Genomic DNA, 23,059 nt, shown 5'->3' with positions numbered 1-23,059 from the left:
CCCTTGAACACGTCATGGTTTTCCTTTACTCTAAGAAGTGAAAGAAAGGCTGACTGAAAATTTTAATGGGCCTAATACCAAACTTACTACTTCCACAGTGTTTTAAATGCATTAGCCTTATAACCCTGCAAACTGCTCCAGAGAAACAATTATTATTTTGGTCTTTTTTACAGATAGTAGAATGGATCCAGGAAATAATTTGCACAGGATTATGTTTTATGGAGATAAAATCTAGGATTCAGACTTTAAATCCCGAGATCCCCATCCAGGACCTACACTACTTGATTCTTCTGCCAATATTTTACTGAAACAGATGTTCCTGAGCTCACTAAAAATAAACCATTTAAATCAGTAACTGCTTGTTTACAAGCATTTCAAAACGGAACAGATTTTTATAGCTCTAGTTAGATGTTAATAGTGCCTCTTAACTCCTTAAATACTGAATCCAGTATTCGGATCAGGGTTGGATAAATAATAGAAGAGGGAAGGAGTTAACCAAGAGAGTAGGCTTACTGTCGGTGCAGTTCTGCTCATCTTTTCCATTCTCGCAATCACTTACTCCATTGCAGGCAAGCAAACTGTCCTGTACAGCGAAGCTAGAGTTACAGCTCCAGTCAGGGACAACTATAAAAATGCAAACCAAATCAGTTATAGAAGTGTGCTTGTAATGCTAACACTGCCCATCTGACTACCTCTGGGTAAACATTCATTGCTCCGCTGCACTTTACAAGGATGAGCAGGATTGCCATTTTATATATGGAGAAAATAAAGCACAAGAGATTTCAGTAAGTCACCCCGAGTCAATATTGCCCCAAGAAGAGTACCCCAAGCTCTGTCCCTCTTTCACCATGCACATTCACAATCACTCTCATACACTCTATATACCACAATTTGTCATTGCCACACAAAATAAAATAACTCCTTCCAAAATAGAACAGAACATCTCATATCTATCAGCATTAATCTCACGAGAAAAGACTAAAACACAGCCTATTTTGGCTGTTTTTCTGCATCTAAACTCTTCCTCTTGTTTTCAGTTCCATACCTTCTTCATTCTAAGTTTTGTCTTTGCTAGTTAACTACAAATTAAGCACCCAAGAGACTGGCTGATAGTCTGAACGTGGAGGCACAAAGGAAGCTAGAAACATCTTTTTCCTCCCAAAAAGTTTCACCTTGTTTCAGCTGCCTCTTAAGACTAGAGAATACATTTATTGAGTTTTCCAGTCCAGATGTCTAGTAAGTGAATACAAACCACAAAAGAGTTCATCACTTTCATCAAAACAATTGTTTATCCCATCACAGCGCTGCACCTGCTCGATGCATAAGCCAGTAGAGCACTTGAAATATCCGGGTGGACATGCTGGAGGTAAAACAACAACAGCAACAATTTAAACTTTCCCAAATATTTCCAGCTTGCTTCAATTTGCAGCCACTAAACAGTTGCAAGGAATGACAAAATAGATCAATCTTTTGTTTGTATGGGTTAACTTAAATTGGGTTCAGAGGGTGAAAATTGGGATTAAAAAAAAAAAAAAAAAAAAAGAGTCCCTAAACTTCAAATTCACCTTTTACTGCAATATGTATTGCAGGTTCTGCACTCTAACTGGACCAGACCAGTGAATTTTTTATGTGTCGACATAGTTTAGAATATCACCTCCTCCTAAAGGATGCTCTCCCTTTCAATAGTCAAAATAGTGGGAAGTTTGCAACAGGACTCATACCTTACTAACTTGGTGACTTATGAATCACATAAACATTTGTCTTAAAGTCATGAAGTTATCATATTTTTACATGCTCCACATACATGCAATACATAAAGTGTTCTGAGTGATAAATAGCTATAAACCATTACTTCTTTACTACTTTAACAACATGAGTATGCAGGATTAACATAGGGGAAAAAAAAGCAATATTTAGTTGTTCACTTCAGAATTTGAAAAAAACTCATAGGTTGTAGATGGTTTTGACAACCTTTTGCAATGTTTTCCAGTTCCGATTTCTAATTGCATGCAAAGTAGTCAAACCCATGGAAACGCTGGAATAAGTAGCTGGTTATTCAGTACTTTGCTCATTACCTGGAGCTCTTTATGGAGATAAAAAAAAAATAAAAAAGGAGATAAAAAACCCCACAAGAAATGGCAGATGTCATTGACTGACACCACACCGGTTGAGAGATTTCAGTGTGTGCCATTGCATTGTTCCAGGTTTAATTAGATAGGGAACAAATAACTAGCAGAGCTACTGGTGCAGATGGAAGCAAATCCGGGACCTCAGGAGCGCACCAGGCTTGCTGTATATGCCCACCTGGCCGCAGGCAGCCTTCAGGACTGTGCAGAGGAGACCAGACTGCGCCTGCACGGGAAACCAGAACACTGCACCTGCCCCAAAGCCTTAGCTGCATAGCTGTAAAGAGCTAGAAGAGGCTCTTATTTTGCTTGTCACCTGGCTTAGTAAGATTAGGAGTGAAAAGCAAGCAAACAAACAAACAAAAAACAAACCAACACAGCACTTCCTGCTTAAAACACTTAAGTTCTACTCAACCTGAGAAATACTGCTTCATAGGTCTGACATGCAAAGATGGGTTGAAAAAGAAAATTCCTCTTACGCTGGCTGATGTTATAGCTGCCATATTCTATCAGAAGTGGCTTCTCTGAGAGCTTGGAACTGCACTGAAGCTCAATGTTAGCAGCAGAGCTTGCAACATGGAAGACCGTTTGGTGATCAACATAGTAACCACAGTACCTAAAAGGAAGCAGTAAAGTTTCAGAGCAGCCTTCTCACCAGAATTGCCAATAGTTAAATGGATTAATAGGGTATTATCTAGCGGTAAATATTTCTTTTGTTTATTTGGAAGTGCCAAAGGGACAGTTGAGAACTGAGGGGAATCACTGCAATTGCACAGGACTGCTTTTCATACCAATGCAATGCAAAGGGTAGTAGGGAAATTGGGCAGTGATTTCCATGTGCGTGGACGTTGCCTGGTGTCTGTGCACCCTACTACAGCACACTGTGTGGAAGGGCCAAGCTTGTTTACGAGTTTCCATGAGTGCTTTCTTTCACCCTATGAAAGGGAAACATCCTTTTAACAGGACTAGGAAATTCTGGTCCAGCAGTGTGAAAAACAAGTGAGCAGAACAAAACAAAAAATAAGGCTCCTCTTACATATGTTTTGAAAACACCTACTTGGAGAGTTGATTTTACAGCTTTCTACTATAATAAGTGACCTGTCAGAAAACGTCTCCTGGGGTAAAAGCGAACACTTCCTGCTAGAGGGAGTCTTCTCCCTGCTCATTTTAGCGTTTCCATCATTATCTGTCGCACAGTTAACACCTGCTGATCAATATCTCCAGCTTAAAACAGTCTACCAAAGTGCACAGCAAAAGGCCTGCTAGCCACCCAATTCCCCTTGATTAATCTAGAGACACATCTCATGTTTCTCCTTCTGTCAATATCTTCCACACAAATTCCCTCCAACAAACCTTGCCACCAGCTAAAAAAAATTACAGGCTGCATTGACCACTTTTCACACACACAAAATAATCTCATCATGCGAGAAGAGGAAGCTCCTGTCCATCCATGAAAGAGCTGAAACAGCTCTCTCTTGTACAATGATAAATGTCATATAGGATTTGTAAGACAGCTACAGATCCTTGGGAGCCCTCTACTGGTGTTTTACCACATCCAGGACAAACGGAGCTTGCAAGGCACCATCTGTAACTCTCTACCAGTGCTACAGGGAGAAGCTAATCAAGGTTACCCTGCCTCATATGTTGAAGCAGGGAGCAGGATGCCTTTTCAGGACATGAGTAGGTGCATGCATCTTGTGACAGAGAGAAAGGGACATGACAACAAGGGATTTAAGAAAAATAAAACACTGACAATGTGTTTGTTCACATAAATCTCTAATTTATGCTCACAAACACTCCTTAATATCTCAGCCTATGAGCGTTTCAGCAAAATCAGTTCATCAACTACAACTTCTCTGACTACACAGAGGAACGTTTAAGTCCATTGGAAACGTGACAAGGAAGAAACTGTATGGCTGCATTCAATGTCTCTGGTTAGATACAAGTGTCCCTAGAGATATGAAGGAACCTTATCTGCACCATCTTCATGGTCTTAATCTTTATTTACCAAGATCAGTTTCCTGTAGCTTCATAAACCTTTTCACCTAAGGTAGCAGAAAATGCAGGCTATATGCTGCAATTGAACGAAAGTGAAAAGTTTGTTTTCCATTTCATTAAGCAATGAAAAAAAATGTTTTCAGAATATTAAAATGTTTCATGCTTTAAAGCATACTTTTTCCATGGAAAGGAGGCATAGAAGAGAAGATCAGAGTTCAAAAGCCTTGTTTCAGTGAAAAAAAAAAAAACACTTTGAAAGGAAAATTTGACTTGGCCTGCTTATATCATCAGCAACTTGCCACAGAAATCAGGAGCATGTGTTTTTTTTTTTTTTTTTTTGCAGTACTTCAAAAATAACCCACTGAGTGCATTTCTAAGGGTCATACCCTGACATTGGGTTCTGCAGGATGTTTAATTGCTAGGCTTATTTAAAAGCAGGGTCTTTCATAGAGAGAATTGCTATAACATGAACCAATTACCAGTTCATTTTCAGATTATTCTTCTATTTGACACCCCTCTCGGAAGTTCTCCAACATCTCAAATCTTTCCACTTGGGCCATAACAAGGTAAAAAAAAACCCCACACAAAAATACCCAATGGTGTCCATTTTGACTGGCTTTTTCATGTGCCCATCTAGTCCAGTAACCAATTCCCATCAAGGCACAATGCTAGCAGCTTAAAACAACCTGAATTTTCCTTATGCCAAAGTACAGCATGGTATTAAAGAACAGAGAAACATTTTTTTTTCTTTCAGTTACACTCTTAGCAGTCTGACTCAGTTTGCTTAGTTTCAGTAGTGGGTTAAAAGTTCAGTTTCAGGTCTGATCTTTCTGATGTTTCCACTTAAACAACAAAAAAATCCAAAGTCTAGCCTTGCCTCAGCATCCAGTAACTGAAAGATAATTTTAAAACATGTGGAAAATGTGTTCCAGAAAACAGCTACCAGCAAATTTTAATAAAAAACACTTAAGAAAGAGTGTACTTTGGGAACCAAGCTCTGTGTGGTTTCTCTTTCAAGAGCCAGGGATTGCAATGCGAAATCGGTTACTGTACTGTTCCCAATAATCTCACTGTAATACCTTTCACTGAGAAGTTATTTAAGTTCAGTGTCCTTGTGAACAATCATAGAATTAAGTTACACTTCAAAGAGTTCTACAGACTTTGTTTGGTGATGCCAGGAAACCCAAAATTATCTCAGAGATCACAGTTACCTATCTTCGCCCGCTCTTTCCATTTCTACCTCTCCAGAGGTCATAGATAGCCCTTATTTTCAGCCTCACCGTACTTTTCTTTAGAAAATTTTTTAAACGTCTTATGAAGATTCAGTTACTCCATCAGCCAAGGTGAAAGAGGAATGGTCATAGACACCAGTGAAGCTTCTCTGTTTTTGTGGAACCTCTCTGAGCCAACTGCTGCAGCGATGGGAAAGGTGATTCTGGTGACGTTAGTTTAATAAACCGTGCAGAAGTACTTACATGTGCTCATTAATTTTCCACCATCCTCGCTCACAGCCTTTAATATTCTTCTCACTTATGGTATAGTTATGAAACTTCAGTGCTATACCGAGGCTCTTTTGTGGAGTCTGTTGTGAGCAACAAAGACAGTACAGACAGTCTCCCTTTTCCTTTTGTGGACGCAGCACATGAAAGGCCTTAGCTTCATCTCAGCAATTACAGCACTTAGCAATGCCAAGCTAGGGAAGCTGCGCTGACTTCCCCAGCTCAACAGCCAGCACCTGAGACACCTGCCAGCTATTCAGTCGCCAGTAAAAGCAAAGGTTGGCAAAGCCCAACCACAGCTGCAGGGTTTCTCCCCCTCAAGCAAACGATCCTTTCATCTTCAAAAAGCCACTGCCCATAGATAGAAGGCAGCTTTTGTATTGAGTTCAAAGCACTCAAACGTGCCCAGCTTTACTCGCACAGGATCAAAGAGCCCCAGTGGTTGGCCGAGTTAGACACTGCACTGAATACCTGTGTCACCTTTGAAAGGCTAGTAGTTATTTCTACCACAATATTGTAGCCTTCTGCTAGCACCTGCTCAGCCAAGGACTCTTTAGTATTTTATAAATTATTTTAAGCCTAGCAGTATCATAAGGGTACATAATTAACAGAAGTTCCTTTTTTAAAAGGAATAGAACCTTTTTTAAAGGAACACTGTCTTGTAAAAAAGAAGGGCTAAGTCAGAACAAGAATCCAGAAATGGAGGTTTTTCTCTCTCTCTCTTACAGCTGGTATATAATTTGGGAAACAAGGGAAGTTTCAACATTAAACTGTTGGGAAATTAAATGGTTTTGAGAAATAAGTCCAAGGGGGTTGCCCCTGTTAGGCGTCCAGAAACCTTTGCCTCAGAAGTCCAGTATGACCTGAAGATTTGAAGTTTGGCAAAAAGGTCATCGTCCTAGTTTTCTAGAGGAGAAAGAGGCCTTAGGCCTTAGCTAGGTGTACTCCACTTTAACTGGTGTGATTCCATGTGGGCAACAAGTACTTTAGCTAGAGGTGAGTAGCAAAAGCAGAAACGTAGGTAAATAATAGACTAGATTGTATCCACTGCCATGCTTTTTCCAGAGGAAAAGTGTGATGCCAAAGAGGTACCAGAAAAGTTCCTGAAGAACTTCTGAAAACTGTTTTATTTGTTGCTTCAACGAGTAATCTTGCTAGAAAAGGTGTATTAATAGATTTTGTTCGTAAGAAATCGTAAGACATCACCCCACACGGGGTAGAATTGCAGCATTTTAGAGAAATCAGGCATCAGACAATGCATGAAGAGAGTGTCTTAAACAGATATAAGCTTTTGGTCATTCACATGCAGAAAAGTACATGAGCAGATGCAGAAAAAAAAGACACTAAGAAAAATCAGAGAAATGGACAGCCCATCTTAGAAGACAAAGTTCAACTTATTAAGCGTAACAAAATAGGCTGATAGGGGATAATGGAGAAGCAGCAGCACTAACTAAATTAGAGGACAAAGGTTTCTCTTTTGTCTTTTTTTCCCCTCATTAGTTTGGCAGGGGAAGGGAGGAGAGAAGAAAAGTCAGTGAAGTCTTGCATTCTCTGCAGTGAAGCAGTTCTATAGGTTAAACCTCAAAAATTTATCTCAGCTCTTCAACTTCAAAATTAGACAGTTTAGCTGTTCTCTTGGTCAATAAGAAGAAAGAAAGAAAGACCCCCCCCCCAACAGCTATTCAGCTGTCTCTTTTCTACTTATTTCTATAAACTGGCACATCTATGAGAAAGCAAATTACTCCCTACATTATCTTTTCTGCTATATTTCAAGGTTCTCTGTGCCCAAAACATGCAGCAGTGCTTAGAGAGAGTGCATGCTATGTTACCTGGAGGCTCCACGCGCAAAGACACTTTGGAGGATAATAGCTTGGATAATACGGACTCATGATCCTCCCTTCATAGCCAATTTTCTCTTTTGTCAATATTTTCTTTCCACACTCTAGGAGGGAGGGGGGGAAAAAAAGAGACACAGAAGTTGGTAAACCTTAACGTATTTCCAGTAATGCTATTTCTGTAGGCTAAGCATCCAAATTTATCACAACTTTTCAAATGCAAAACAGGACAGCTTAGGAATTGTGTTTATCTGGGTTTCAGCTGTAAAAATAAACTCTTCCAAATGATGTAAACAGACAAGGGATGTAAAAATCTAGGAATGCTTGCTGAGTTGAGTCTGTCTCTCACAAAACAGGACGCTCACCAGTTCACATTATCTATTAGATACGTTAAGGCTATCAGAAATGACTGCAGCCTCACATTTCAGCTGAAAAGTTTGGGAATCACAAAATGTCTTTTCCTTCTTTAAACTGAGCCTTTTATTGGGCTATTGATTTTTATTTTGGCTCTGCAGGAGCAGAAAAAAATATTGTGAAGGTTTATGTCAGTTATTTCACTGAAGATAGTTCTGCAAAGAAGTCTCAAGCAGTATTGCACATCAAGGCATCGATGTGCAGGACATCTAGTCTTAAAAAAACGTAGCCAGTTAAAAGAGAAATGAACATTGTGCTAATAGAATCAGGCCCCTGGAAGCTAAAGTTTCCTTTGTATGAATGCCCAATTGATTTAGAGAATTAAAAAAAGGTATCAAAACTATTCAGCATCTTTCTGAGTAGCTTGAATTTCCAGGCATTGGATTGTGTTACACTTTTTGCCCTTGTGCTACCAGTTGGATTTTCCTGGTAATATTTGTAGATTATGATCAAACCACTTCGTAAAGCAATATTGAGTGGAAAAGAGAATCGATGTACAAGCATAGCCGATTCCTCTGTATTAACAGGGAGGCAGGGACCAATAGAAAATGCAGATAGATCGACTCAAGCTTTATCCTCTAAAATTTCCACCTTTGACATCATTACTGAGAGTCCCAAACCAGGAGAGGGTGAAAAATGGTTCATCACCCGAAAAAACTACTCCACCTACTGGCACACTGGAGTCCAGAACAAGTTAATTCAGTTAGTGCTAGTTTTAACATGCCATCTTAATATTTCACTTTAGGATAGCTAATTTAAATAGCTGAAATTACTCAGGAGAAAGACAATTACTTAGTAATTTAGAGGAGATGAAGAGAGACTGGCATGTAGAAAATGAAATGCAGATTTGCAAGGAGTCATTTATCCAGACTCAGGAACGCGACCGACACTTTGGGCTCTCAGTTATAAATAACACAGTAAATATATATCCATAGTCAGAAAAAACCTACTTTCTTGTGTAATGACCTCAAAATATCCATGGAATTCCTTCCATTTGTTTATCTGTGCTGCCTTAAATATTATCAACATGAGATTATTTGTGGACACAAGTGACACCAATGAATCGGCTGGTTCACAAGCTCTGAGAGGGGAAGAAAGCAGAGTACATTCATAGGCAATCTGTAACAGAAACACATTACTCCTACTCTGTGTAAATTCCACTGCTGCAGAGCTCACCCAGTCCAAAGCGCAGCAAAAAAAAAAAAAAAATTCCATGCACTTCATCACTTGTGACTTACCTGTCAGAAGACCAGTTAGAAACCTGGTATTGCCAAGTCACTTCTTGCAAGAAGGAAAAAAGAATTGTAAACATGAAAAATAAGAGGGACTGGTCAACTCCAGGAAATAATACTGAGTTAGCCTTTTATACCTTCACTCAGCAAAAATTAATGAGGTCAAGGGAAAAAAAAAGAGAGAGAGAGATTTATAGCGAGAGAGAATATATTTTATTAGACCAACAGTTTTAGCTGGGAAGCAGGGGTACAGGCAAAACAAGCGACATATTGTTCAAGTCTGAAGCAGAGAACCTGAGCCATATCAACTAGTCTCATAAAAATGTTACTTTCTGTATGCATTACCTAGCACACTTCCTTAGGCCACCACCACTAATAAATAAGTGAACACCATCTGCTGTTTCATGGACAAGTCAGTGAGTGATTCAGATTTCTAGAGGACAGCAGTCTAAGAGTACTAAAAAGCCAGTGCCGTTTTTGCAGCTTATTCACACATTCAGAGGCCAGGAGAAGTGATTTCAGGGGTCAAAACACTGAACATTTTGTTCTCTTAGTGGAGGTGGTGTCTTTGCCTTACAGTCTGACAGAGCCCTATCGAATTAGCTACTAGGATTTTCAATCAAAAAATCCCCAGATAAGAATTCTGGGCCCTAAAAGAAAAACAGACCCTACCCCTCCCGCTACCCGTCAGAGCCTCCGCTCTAGTTTTTGTTATCACTCTCAACAGCTCATATAGAGCAGCCAAAAAAAAAAAAAGGAAACAAGAGACTTGAAGTTTTAGAACTTCAGTCTGCGTATGAAGAGCGCTAATCTTTATATGGAAGGAAACTTTCTTCAAGGGAGGAGATTTTGACATTTTCTTTTAGTCAACATCTGTTTCCTGACAAGAAACAGAAAATTCCGTCCAGTAATGTGTGAACTCCTTATATATCTGTATCTAGATGAGAATGCATTTTATTTGCAGAATAAAGAATTTGAAGAATACTTAGCTGTTCCTTTTATCAGCAAGATCAACTTTTCTGCTCCTGTAAGAAAAAAAAAGGTATCTTGCCAGGTATTATCTGTGTAGCAGCTGAAGAACAGAGTGTTTTAAACAGAGCAAAACCCCAAACACGCAGATGACAAATCTTCAGAAAAAACAAACTATTATCAATGAATTCTCAGCGAAAGTTTATACTCACCGGTAGAGCATCTTATGTTTGATTGGCATCAGAGAGTCATAAATGGTTAGCGAGTCAGTGATACAGTTATCTGCTTCAATCTGAAGGGATACTATTGAAAGACGAATAAGATGGCCCACTAATGCGATCAGTTTAAAATAGCAAATTGTTCCCCCTGAAGTAGCAGGGACATCCAGAGGAAAGCGCTCATGTAGGTGATCAGCATACAGATCATACATACAATTTGTTCCTGTGGAAATGTCACATTTTCAACACTGGACACCTGCTCTGAAACTTAAGTCCGCGCGAAGTGCAAAAAAACCAAAACAAGCAAAAATACTAAAAGTTGTATTGAACTAAAGCAATGTATGAAAGCCTATCTAAACACAAAAATAGCCTGTTTATCCCACTTGCTGTTTTCCTCTTAATTAATTACAAATCTGTGGTCAAATCTATTCATAAAACTACAGAGCATGGCAAACAGTACTGCAAGTAAATAGTTATAGGGATATTTGCGCTAGAACACTGCCATTTTCTAGAACAGTGATTTGCAGTGCACAAAGCTCTGTGGAGCCCAAAGACTAGACAACTTAAACAATTATTCCCCAGGAAATGTTCATCTACTATCAGGAAAGAAATCAACTGCTCTCCCTATGGATATTAGAATGCTAAAAAAAACCCAACAAACAAAACAAAAAAACTCCCACACACAAAAATGCAGCTTATTTTTTAAGTTCTTATTCAAATGTTAGGCTCCTTGGTGTTTTAGGAAAAATAAGCTGTAGACACTGCCATTAGACTGAGAGACAAATTCTTTCAAGTTAAAAGGGACATTAGGACATTTCTTGCCCAACCTCCTGCTCAGAATAGAGTCAAAATGAATTGAGACCCAGTTACTTAGGACTTTACCCTGTCAAGTCTTGAAAACTTGCAGCATTAGAAGTCATCGTTAGAAATGGAAGTACTGTGAAATATATACAATATATGTGAGCCAACACAACATAGCTGGTTTTTTTCTTTTAAATAAAACCATATTTTAGACCAGAATCACCAGAAAATTACCCTACTTGCATTCAACTTTCCAGTTACGGCAAAACCATTATGGCTTTCAAGTCAGATATGTTGAGGCCTTTGTTTCAATTCAACATTGCAGTTTCCATTCAGCAAAAAGCTCAGGGAATTTTTTTGTTTGGTCATACCTAAAACTCTTAACATAGCTCTTTGAAAGGTGAGAAGGAGCAAAAATGCAGACTAGGGAGAACATGACCCAAAGTAAACATTTGCATGAATCTCTGCCAATTAAAAAGACAAGTCTCTGAAATAGCTACAATCATGGAACATCAATTAGAGCACTGTGAAAGTTCCCTATCAATTGTTGACTCAAATAAAATGTTGGCCTTTTTGCTAGTAGTTAATCAAGACAGGAAGTGGCAGGCTTTGTCTGAACCTTTCCACTTCTAATTTACAATCTTGAAACTAATGATATGAATGTTTCTGAACAATTTGTAAGGGTCACTTACCATTCAAGTGAATTACAGTTATAACTATTTAAAGCTTTGGTTGAGCCATTTTTCTTCCCTCTTCTATTATCTCTTCCCAATAACACTATTTTCATAATAGTTATTTGTGCTTGTTTACTCGCCCCTAACAAAGGCAGCTTTGCTCATAAAGAAACTCTATAGAGCTAAGTGACTACAATAATTTCTACTAAATGCTTAATAATGTGACTGGCTCACTGCTAGTGAGGAGTGTGGTGCAAGAAATAAGAGCCAGCTCTGGAATTGAAGGCAATGCAAGTACACCAGTTTGAAACCAAAGCTGGGTACAGTACCCAGCTGGACCCTGCCTAGCCACACACCACAGCAATGCAAGTCGCCAGTATCAGCTGAATCAGCACAAGTGCTTCAGTAATTCTGCACCTCAGTGCTGCACCTGAACTAATCAACTAGATGAGCCTCCTTGCCAAAGTAACTCCACTGCTCTCGAAACACAACCGCGGGATGCCCCTTCTGTGTATGCTGCTGCATTAGCAGTTGGATCTCTGCACCGTGTTCTGTAGTCTGAAGCAGAGACACTGAAGGGAACCCAGCTTGAGTCAGAAAACGAAACTGCACCAATATAAGGCTTTAAACCCTTTGGCAATCCATGTTGCTGTTCCCTTGCGACCCATCCCATACCAACACTATACTTCTTTCAGACACCAGTCCAACTGTGCTCAACTACACTAAGTCTCTGAAAAACGTCTAGAGTGTGGCATTTCATTCTTCTGTCTTTGCAAGAAAGGCAGATGATGTAAGTCCTAAAAAAATCCTTAGCATCAATATTTGTGTTACTCTTCTTCCACTTATTTTCTTCTCCTTTAGGGAATACATTATGGAATAAATTGAAACATGAGATCTGACTGTACTAATTCCTCTGCCCTAGCATACTGAAATGAAACTAACCAAAAAACTCTGAGAGCTGGCACCAATGCACACAATTCTTTTACATAATTAAAATGCCTGTAAAGAGATGTCACAAAGGCCAATAATGCTATGCTTTGCAGTTAAATTAAGAAAAGTTTTGCATAAATGATTGTTTTAGCAAATATGAATTGAATTTTGAGAAATTATGGGCTGATATCAATCTAGGCATTGAAATCCGCGGCTCGGGGCCTGTGACCCAAAGTCCAGCTGTGGACAGCGCAGGTATGAGACCTTGGCTTGGGTGCACTGAAAAAAGCAATTGCTGAGCTCTGAGAAAGTAGGTAAAGCAAAATAACAGAAGCAGAAAACACATAGAAACTTAATTGTTGAAACAGTACAAATTAGTGTCTCACAAAATTGAAACATAGACCTGGAAAGATATAAAGCCCTTAAAAACCAAGAAGGATTAAAAGATAGCAACTTAGCCAGTTGAAGAGTAATTCTGTTCTAAGGAACAAAGGAAGTCAACACATCCCTACCTGACTGACAACTGCTGGGCCAACAGAGACTCATCAGGATGCTACATCAAAGGTGATTAGTGTATGAATACTTAGTCTAGTAGCATGTTAGTCCTAGGTATCTATTCTGTCTATTAGTCAACATAATTTTGTTGTACTCTTAAACTCTGTTTGTCCTGCTTGCAGAGTCTCTTTGCACCCTGCCAAAGAATTCCAGTGGGAAGGTTATAACATGAAACCAGGCAGGTATTTGAAAGGTGTCTCCCATAAACCTGGCAAAATTCAACTGCCTAGACCTACTTCTGTTATGGAATCCATTCAAAAGCAAAACTCATCGTCCACCTTGGAGAAAAGGGAGGAGGTTAAAGGACAGATCTAAGTGTTGCTGTCATTGAGGGTAAAAGCTAATAAATGGACTTAAATTCAATGCTACCCAAATTAGAAGTGGTTACTCTCTTTCCCTTCAACAGAAGGAACTGACTTGGTTTATTTCTTACCAGGTGCTTTTGCGAATTTTCAGTCAAAATAAAGGCAGACAGTTTCTGCATTTGTCACAGGCAAGACCCCTGGTCACTCTTGCAGCAAGTCAGGGCGTAAACGCTAAGGCTGAATTTAACCTTCCTAAATTAAAACTGAGCACTATCTTTGAGCCTAAGAGATGAAGTAACAGCTTCCTTTTCTACCTCTTCTCTGCCAGGAAGCTTTCAAGAATGGCAAATTACCTGTTCCCGTTGTTGACCAATAATCTGATCGAAGACCAGCTGCATAGAAAAAGAGAGCTCTGTAAGTCTTCTCATTTGCACAAAATCCACAATCTGAGGTTTGATTTAATCACACTCACTTAAAATAAAACGCTAAGCATGCAGAATAGAACAGCTGTCTCGAAGAGGGAGGCTGCCAAAGCCTCCTCGGTCTCTCCAAATTCTGGGAGCAGCTTTGGAGCAGTCATATCATAGGCAGAATCTCAATGTCTGAGGCAAGAAGAGACTGCATGAGAACTGAGCTGTCAAATTCAATTGAAGGCCCAAGAGAGAGGTGCTCAGGAGGTCATTTCCTCATCCATGGCCACAAAGCCTTTTTCAGCTTTCAGTTAGACGCTTGTTTGCATGAAGCTTGTTCTGACCTTGTTTACAGAGCTGAAAATCATGCATGATTTTGTAACGAATTACATTATCCAGGTACCAGAATGCTACATTGCTGATTTCTTCCCCAAACAGGAGTAGCACTTAAAAAGAAGTTGTTTAATGAATGGGCAGCTATATAATAAGCCTTTTAATCTTTATTAGAGGAGTGATATGAATCTCATTTTTAATAGAGGGGCTGAAGTTTGATCCCTGTGGAAGCCTTAACCCTTGATCTTTTGATATTTGTAAAGTCAGCTTAACCCAAATCTGAGCTGGCTGCAAACAGTCAGGCTTAACTTCTAAATCTGGACATAACCACTTAAAGAAAAGGAGCCTTTGCAATCAGGACATTTTGTACCTTAATTTGACCTCCAAGTTTTTGTATTATTATTATCATAAATTTAATATTAGAAGCATATGATAGAGATTTTGGTATGTTTATAGAAACTGTTACTCCAAGATAAAAATATCTGATTAATTAAGTATTTCCTGCAGGAATGAGCATGTCCTAATACTAACCGCTTACTACAATGGAGTCCATGTCAACTGCAAGGCCCTGAAGACTTCCCACTGAGGTCCGATTGATGATACTTGTCTGAATGGAGTCCTTTAAGATGGCAGCCACACAGTCCTCACACAGCACTTGGCCTTTCGCCTGTGGTACTACAAATACGATCCAGAAATGAATAAGAAGGCCTCCATTGTTGTTGTTACTGAAATAAAGAGGTCCAACAGCTTGCTGTCAGGGTGAAAGTTTTATCAAGACAGGACTCTTCAACACAAGCTTCTAAAGCAGAAATTTACAAGAATATGGCTCATTCTACATCCTACCATGTTATTTTGACACACTGAATATATTTTCTATCCTAAAAAAATCTATATCCCTAATTAGGAATCTTTGCTAAAATGATTTCCTGAAGGCTCCTCACTTTTGAGGTCCATGGAAATAATCACATCTACTTAAGTTTGAGCTGGATTTTCTCCCAAAGAACATAACAGAAATGTAAGAACAACCATCTTCACTAATGGAGTACTATGTAACTCTGTGCACCTTTCCCTGTACCATGCACTGTACTGTACTGTGCAGTATGCCAAAACTGCTGCCTACACTATGTAGATAACACATTAGAGGCTCCATATTGTCACCCCAATCTTTCTCTGCCCACCTGGTGGGGAGGAAGATCTTTACATCCAATGTAGCCTGGAAACTCACTCCAAAACTGTTTAGTTCAAGAGGATTCAACAGTATCAACCATAATTAAACCTCTGGCATTAATTGTATACTTAATACTAGAGTAAGGGTACCTTATAGGAGCATAGAGATTTTTCCCTTCTCCTATGCAAAGCACTCACTGAGTACAAAATAGTTTTATATCAGCAATATATGTTATTTATAAAATACACACAACTCTGTTAGAGTTGGGCTCTAACGGGGTCCCAACTTCTGTATATTGACAATCTAGCAGCCAAACTATCATAAAAGCCTTTAAGGACATTATTTCATGTTACCTGAAACCATACTCCTGACAGATGAGGAATTGCTTATACGGCTTAAGTTTGCCCTTACTTGTGCGAAATGAATCGGTACAGGTTATAAACGGATTTTGCTATTGCAAGTGTGTAGCAAAGAGATTAAATCACAACAACCAAAAATAGGCTTCTCTTGTAGCTCATTCCATTGTATAATATCCAACAAAAATACCAACACATTAACCACAATTTTACCTGACTTCCGAAACAGTGGACTGCTTATAAAATTTGGAGAAAGCAGAGGTTGTGTAAACCAAGTTCATCTGAAAGAGAAAGTATTAAGCTGATGAAGATTTAGCATTTCTCCAAATCAGGCAAACCTAGAGATGTTACATGCCTAAGTTCTCCCAGGAACATCCTCTTTTCTGCAATCATTATGCAATTGCACAGCTTTCCAAACATACAATAACCGATCCAGTCACAGCAGCAAACATGGACAGATCAGCTCTTCAAAGCATCCATAGTGAGTCCAGTATTCCCAAGAAGCATCAGATCTTCTTTCTCCAAGCTCAAAAGCAATGCATCCCTCTAAGTAAGAGGTCCAGCAAAGTGGGCAGGAGACCTGCATGGATGAGCAAGGAACTCCTGGCAAAACTCCAACAGAAGGAGGAAGCATACAGAATGTGGAAAAGGGGACAGACCACTTGGGAGGAATACAGGGACGTTGTCAGAGTATGCAGGGGAGGCAACAAGGAAGGCTAAGGCCCAGTTGGAATTAAATCTGGCAAGGGATGTCAAGGACAACAAGAAGGGCTTCTTCAAATACATCAATAGCAAAAGGAAGACTAGGGAAAACGTGGGCCCGCTGCTGAATGGGGCGGGTGCCCTGGTGACAAAGGATACAGAGAAGGCAGAGTTACTGAATGCCTTCTTTGCTTCAGTCTTCACTGCTAAGGCCAGTCCTCAGGAATTCCAGACCCTGGGGACAAGAGAGGAAGTCTGGAGAAAGGAAGACTCTCCCTTGGTGGAGGAGGATCGGGTGAGAGATCATTTGGGCAAACTCGACATCCACAAATCCATGGGCCCTGATGGGATGCACCCGCGAGTGCTGAGGGAGCTGGCGAATGCTATTGCTAAGCCACTCTCCATCATCTTGGAAAGGTCCTGGAGATCAGGAGAGGTGCCTGAGGACTGGAAGGAAGCCAATGTCACGCCAGTCCTCAAAAAGGGCAAGAAGGAGGAGCCAGGACACTCCGGGCCTGTCAGCCTCACCTCCGTCCCTGGAAAGGTGATGGAGCAGCTCCTCCTGGAGGTCCTCACTAAGCGTGTGGAGGACAAGAAGGTGATCAGGAGTAGTCAGCACGGATTCACCAAAGGGAAATCATGCTGGACCAGTCTGATAGCCTTCTATGACGGGATGACTGGCTGGGTAGAGGAGGGGAGAGCAGTGGATGTTGTCTGCCTGGACTTCAGCAAGGCTTTTGACACTGTCTCCCACCACATCCTCCTAGGTAAACTCAGGAGGTGTGGGTTGAATGAGTGGACAGTGAGGTGGATTGAGAACTGTCTGGATGGCAGAGCTCAGAGGGTTGTGGTGAGTGGTGCAGAGTCTAGTTGGATGCCTGTAGCTAGTGGTGTCCCCCAGGGGTCAGTCCTGGGTCCAGTCTTGTTCAATGTATTCATGGATGACCTGGAGGAAGGGACAGAGTGCACCCTCAGCAAGTTTGCTGATGATACTAAACTGGGGGGAGAGGCTAACAAACCAGAAGACTGTGCTGCCATTCCGAGGGACCTGGGCAGGCTGGAGAGCTGGGCTGAGAGGAATCTCCTGGAGTTCAACAAAGGCAAGTGCAGGGTCCTGCACCTAGGGAGGAATAATCCCATGCAGCAGGACAGGCTGGGAGCTGACCTGCTGGAAAGTAGCTCTGCCGAGAAGGACCTGGGAGTGCTGGGGGACAACAAGTTAAGCATGAGCCAGCCGTGTGCCCTTGTGGCCAAGAAGGCCAATGGTCTCCTAGGGTGCATTAGGCAGAGTGTGGCCAGCAGGTGGAGGGAGGTGATCCTCCCCCTCTCCTCAGCCCTGGTGAGGCCTCACCTGGAGTGCTGGGTCCAGTTCTGGGCTCCCCAGTACAAGAGAGACATGGCAGTACTGCTGGAGAGAGTCCAGGGGAGGGCTACAAAGATGATGAGGGGACTGGAGCATCTCTCCTCTGAAGAGAGGCTGCGAGAGCTGGGCCTGTTTAGCCTGGAGAAAAGAAGACTGAGAGGCGATCTCATAAACGTGTACAAGTATCTGAAGCGGGGGTTGTCAAGAGGATGGGGCCAGACTCTTCTCCATGATGCCCAGCAACAGGACAAGAGGCAATGGGCAGAAACTGAACCACAGGAAGTTCCATCTGAACATGAGGAAAAAAACCTTTTTACTGTGAGGGTGACAGAGCATTGGAACAGGTTGCCCAGAGAGGTAGTGGAGTCTCCTTCCCTGGAGATATTCAAAACCCGTCTGGATGCGATCCTGGGAAATATGCTCTAGAGGACCCTGCTTGAGCAGGGAGGTTGGACTAGATGATCTCCAGAGGTCCCTTCCAACCTAAACCATTCTGTGATTCTGCAAATAACCAGCTGACCTGTACAGTAAGGTTTCTCACAAATAAACGAGTTTGAAAAGTATGCACATTCTTTGCCCAGGAAACACCTCTCTCCTGATCCTGAAACTTTAGGGCCACTTCCTGAAACTTCAGGAAATGAGCACAAGCTTATAGTGCTGCGTGTGTTCTCCAGCTGCAGTAAGGATGCAGTTAACTGTATATAGCAGAGTGTTTTTACAGACAGTATACAGCAGAGTATTTTCACAGAATGAAAGAGTGATTGAGGTGGGAGGCACCTCTGGAGATATCTAGTCCAACCTCCCTGCTCAGATCAAGGTCAAGTAGATCAGGTTGCCCAGAATCGTGTCCAGCTGGGTTTTGAATATATCCAAGGATGAAGACTTCACAACATCTCTCAGCAACCTGTTCCAGTATTTGACTGCCCTCACAGTAGCAAAGCTTTTTCTTATGTTTAAATGAAATTTCTTGTATTTCAATGCAATTTGTGCCCATTTTCTTCATTAATAATGTAGCATTTACATATTTCTTACTAACACAGTGTAAAACATGTGGAGAAGAAAAAGTCTGCCTTTCATGCCATGGGACTGCCTTTGAGGAAAGCATGCTCCTGATTCTAGCAGTTCCAAAGAGTGATGCTAACCTTCATTTCTCATATACAAGGAGGCACACTGCTAAAGCCACAAGGTGGCATGTACCTCCAGCTGTTCAGATCCCATCCCACTGCTTAGCGGTTAAAATCAATACTAAAGTGACTGTAACAGGTTCTTTTGAAGCAAAGGCCATAAAAATCACAGTAAAAAATAACATTGATGTTAATCCCTAGTTTCTACTGTTTGACAGAGGAAATTCAAACAAGTATTTAGAGCACTTAAATAACATAGGTGGAGCTCAGTGTTTCTCCAAATTACGCTGCAAGGGTTTTACATGTTACTGTTACTATCAAGGGAGAAAGGAGGCTATCTTCAGTGGTTCTTCTGTTATCACTCTGGGGATCTACAAACAAGAAGCCATGAACAAAAGGGTGGGAAAATGAACACACACACACACACTAGTGATTTTGGCCAATAGTCAAGTCACCAAGAAGCACAGTCTCAGCGATGCAAACTCTGTTGGTGAGTCTAGGCAAAGATTACAGCCAGGAAAACATTTCTGAGTTACTTTTGAATAGGAAGTGGTGACACTGGCAGTGCTGGCAATTCACATCTGTTGTCTGTCATCTCTCTCTCTCTCTCTCTCACTCTCTCCATTACGTGCCAGAACCACAAGATGCTCTGAGGCAACAGCAAGACACAGGCACAGAGATCACAGCTGATTAGAGCAGCTCCCCACCAAAACAGTGGAGTTGGGATGCTTTTATGGGGTGGAGAAGGACACTATTCACGCACTGCTGCATCCCTTCCTGAAAGCACTGCAGTGGTCAAAATGGGAGGCGGGACAAGGAAAAATCAAACTGCCTGCTTTCAAATCTTGTGTGTCAAGTCTTTTAGTGGAAAAAAATATATATATATAATTCATTCCTCTTATCAAAGATAGAGCTGGAAAACATGAACATGAATTCAAAGTATAATATGACAAAATCTTAGCAATTATTCGAAAATCTCTTGATTACATCTGATCTATTCCTTTTTGTTAGGCAATGTCATCACTATTGCTATAACCCTTATGTGGACAGTGCTGCGTTTTCTGACATTAAGGGTTTTTCTTCCCCACACCAAATGCCTTTAAAAAATCAAATTCCTTTTTTACCAAGATTCTCTCCCCTCTCTTCCCTCTTTAAAGCAACCTTAACAGCCTGCAAGAGAGTACCATTTCTGCTATGCCTGACTGGTACAAAGTGTTTGGGAAGAATAAAGGCCTTTAGATTATCTGGCATCAAATATAAATGTAAATGTGTTCAAGAACTGTAGAGTAATTATAGATGCTGTACGGCAGAAGCCTGGCAGCAGATACCAGTTTGAATGCAAGAAATTTCATCAGCTTCAAGTCTCAAGAGTGGCAATTAAGTCTTGAAGAGCTTTTGTAGGGTTCTATTCACAGACCCTGAGTTGGGTGGAGGGGTTGAATAATTTTTTAACATATCAAACAGACCTTTCTCACATTTAATTTCTAATTAACAAGCTAAAAGCAGGTAGTGCCTTCCTGCCTCCAGGTATCCACCCTTTGTACACAGTCTGCTAGAGAAACAAAAACATCAGACTCCACAACACACCCAAGGCTTCTCCTCAACACCACTGGAAAGCAGCACCTCCTGTTAACAAGTCTGAACATTTTGCTAGCTGGGCAGCCCACGCGTCTTACCACTTGCTGCACATTCTGTGCCACAGAGAGAAATTCTTTCGACTCCTTCTGCCTGTATTCTGGAAGAAATTCAATGTTGGCAACACGAAACAATCCAACAAAATACAAGGCATCTTTGTTTTGTGCCTGAACTGCAAGAAACAAAAACCACAGTTAGCCTCCAATTATTTAATAACAACACAGTGCTTTTACTGATCAAATTCCAAACCAAATTGACCTATCCAGCCTTACAGTGGAGAGGACTCTACCAAAAGAGCACTATAGTTTCACAGCCAAACTGTTCTAGACAAGCATCACACTATGAAGACTAATTGAGCACCCGCAACTCCACACACAAGGAAAGATACCAGTGTACAAATGAAGTGGAAAAATGAAGAGAGTATCAATATCCAGATCCTGGAATCTCCCTAAGGAATCTTATTAGCCTCAGGGGTCTGAAGAGGAGAACATAGTTTTTTCCTGCCCACTTAGGCACATGAAGTGGGAAGGAAACAATCCACAGGGGTGATAACCCCATACAGTGTTTTTATAGATCTTGGAAAAACACTTTTGCCTTCTACGTTTCGCTCCCTGAAACCTTTTAGCTTCTTTGTATCTATTACATATGAGAGGCAAAGGGCTTGCTTGGCCTTTAGGTAGCCAAGAAACACAGTGGGAATCAGAATTCTTGAGGAATCAAGTTCACGGGAGCTATCAAGCCTGCACGATTAGCTAGCACATGTAAAGAATGCTTGGTATAACCCATTTAAAAAAAAGAAACACACTTCCTACAGTGGGTGGCTGTGCGCTCTTTTGTAATTACTTGTTCATCCAACCTTCTGGCACAAGCCCTAACAAAGACAATCAAAAGTCCTCCAGGTCTCTCTCATTTAAATAAGATGCAAGGTTATTTTAGAAAAAGCCTTCTGGACAAATGAGATCCTAAAAATAACCAAGAGCGCCGTTGGGGATAGTGATTGGCTTGAGCTTTCAGTAACTCACCAATGAAGAGCCACAGTAAAGTCCAGGTTATAATGCCTAAAATGAATAGAACAAGGGTAAAAAGAATGATTTTGTTGCTTTGAAAATTCCATATTGGCTTCTCTTCTTTGTTCAATTTCAATTTGCCATGTTTTTTCCTTGCCAGAATCCTCTTTGCCAATCTATCTTCTGCAGTTACCATTTGGACTGAGATGTTGGATACCTATAATAGGGTGAAAGACATCAAGCAGTATGGAACATACAGAAAGCAGTTTCAAACAGCAACTGGCTGACCAACAACTAGAGCAAATCCCCACACACATTCGTTTGTTACCACACAAACCACTGCTACATTAGTAATAGTTGTGTAAAACTCCAGTCAGGAAGCAGGATCTTGTTCTTCCAGAAACACAGCAGACATAACACAGAGACAATCCCTATTGCCTAAGGTTTATTGCATAGGAACACAAGAACACCATGTACCCTAAGACAACGGCTTACCATGCAACTGCCACCCAGTGTTAACCATCTGAATGGGTGCTGATAGCCTCATGCATCCCTCATTAGCATGAATGCTATCAGCCCTCTTTAGTCAAAAGGGCGGGCAACTTTGAATTACCTTGCATTGTCTGTGGCTGAGAGGCATACAGAGGCGAGTACTGCAGAAGGGCAGCTTTTCACCAGCAGCTGGATAATGAAACCTAGCAAGGAGTCTCACGCCCCAAATACTTGCTATGGGTATGCAAGTTCAGTGCAGGAGCAGAAACATGTTCATCTGTTCACGCCACCCTTTATTTGAAGTGGGAAGCGAGTTATTAACTACTTGAGTAATGTGTTACTTTTTCCCAATACTGTGCCCTTTTCTTTCTCTGCTAGGTACCAAGGGGCAGGCATATGCACACTGTTCTTGCTTCCTGCCAGTCCAGGGTCAAAACGTCATGGACATCCCAAAAATAGCCACTTTCTTCTCAGACCAAAACGTAATCCAATACAAATGGGCTCACCCCATTCATCCCTCCAAAGATATCTCAGCCTCCTTTCAGGAGGAGGAGCAGTAGGCATGGCCAACTTCCTTCTACGTGTCCAGCTCCTTTTGAGAAGTGCTTCCCAGCAAATGGGAGGACACAGCACAGTTCTTGCTGTGATGGGATCCTGGACAGGGTTAGCACCTAGTTATCATCTGGCCCCTTGGCAGAAGCCCAGATTACCTAACACTACATACAAAATACCTCCTATCTTAACCAAGTCCAAAAGACTGTCCTATGTGACCATCATCGGCAAGAACAGTTTTTACTTCCTGCAAGTATCATATCTATGTACAGTTTGGCCAGTCCTGCAGCAGGAACTCAGGATGTTAACAAGCACATTTAAGCATTCAGGTAATGCCTATCAATTGCTATAGGCATTGCAA

General features: G+C 41.0%; 1 protein-coding gene across 5 annotated transcripts in view; it reads right to left on the bottom strand.

Annotated features, from left to right (window-relative positions):
* The window catches only part of TMPRSS7 (transmembrane serine protease 7), a 39,461-nt gene that overhangs the window by 5,769 nt on the left and 10,633 nt on the right, over positions 1-23,059 (bottom strand). For all 5 annotated transcript variants that reach the window (XM_068908656.1, XM_068908693.1, XM_068908672.1 and 2 more), the window contains 12 exons: positions 21,670-21,871; positions 20,689-20,819; positions 16,037-16,104; positions 14,831-15,024; positions 13,910-13,948; positions 10,286-10,514; positions 8,823-8,953; positions 7,453-7,565; positions 5,600-5,706; positions 2,606-2,742; positions 1,253-1,360; positions 514-624 (listed from right to left, as the gene is read on the bottom strand). In XM_068908656.1, coding sequence (XP_068764757.1) covers positions 514-624; positions 1,253-1,360; positions 2,606-2,742; positions 5,600-5,706; positions 7,453-7,565; positions 8,823-8,953; positions 10,286-10,514; positions 13,910-13,948; positions 14,831-15,024; positions 16,037-16,104; positions 20,689-20,819; positions 21,670-21,871 — 1,570 coding nt within the window. The remainder of the gene's footprint in view (positions 1-513; positions 625-1,252; positions 1,361-2,605; positions 2,743-5,599; positions 5,707-7,452; positions 7,566-8,822; positions 8,954-10,285; positions 10,515-13,909; positions 13,949-14,830; positions 15,025-16,036; positions 16,105-20,688; positions 20,820-21,669; positions 21,872-23,059) is intronic.

Source organism: Struthio camelus, chromosome 1 (genome assembly GCF_040807025.1).
Source record: "Struthio camelus isolate bStrCam1 chromosome 1, bStrCam1.hap1, whole genome shotgun sequence".
In the NCBI taxonomy this organism is placed as follows: domain Eukaryota; kingdom Metazoa; phylum Chordata; class Aves; order Struthioniformes; family Struthionidae; genus Struthio; species Struthio camelus.
The sequence above is the reverse complement of the archived record's forward strand: the minus strand, read 5'-3'. Positions and strand labels throughout refer to the sequence as shown.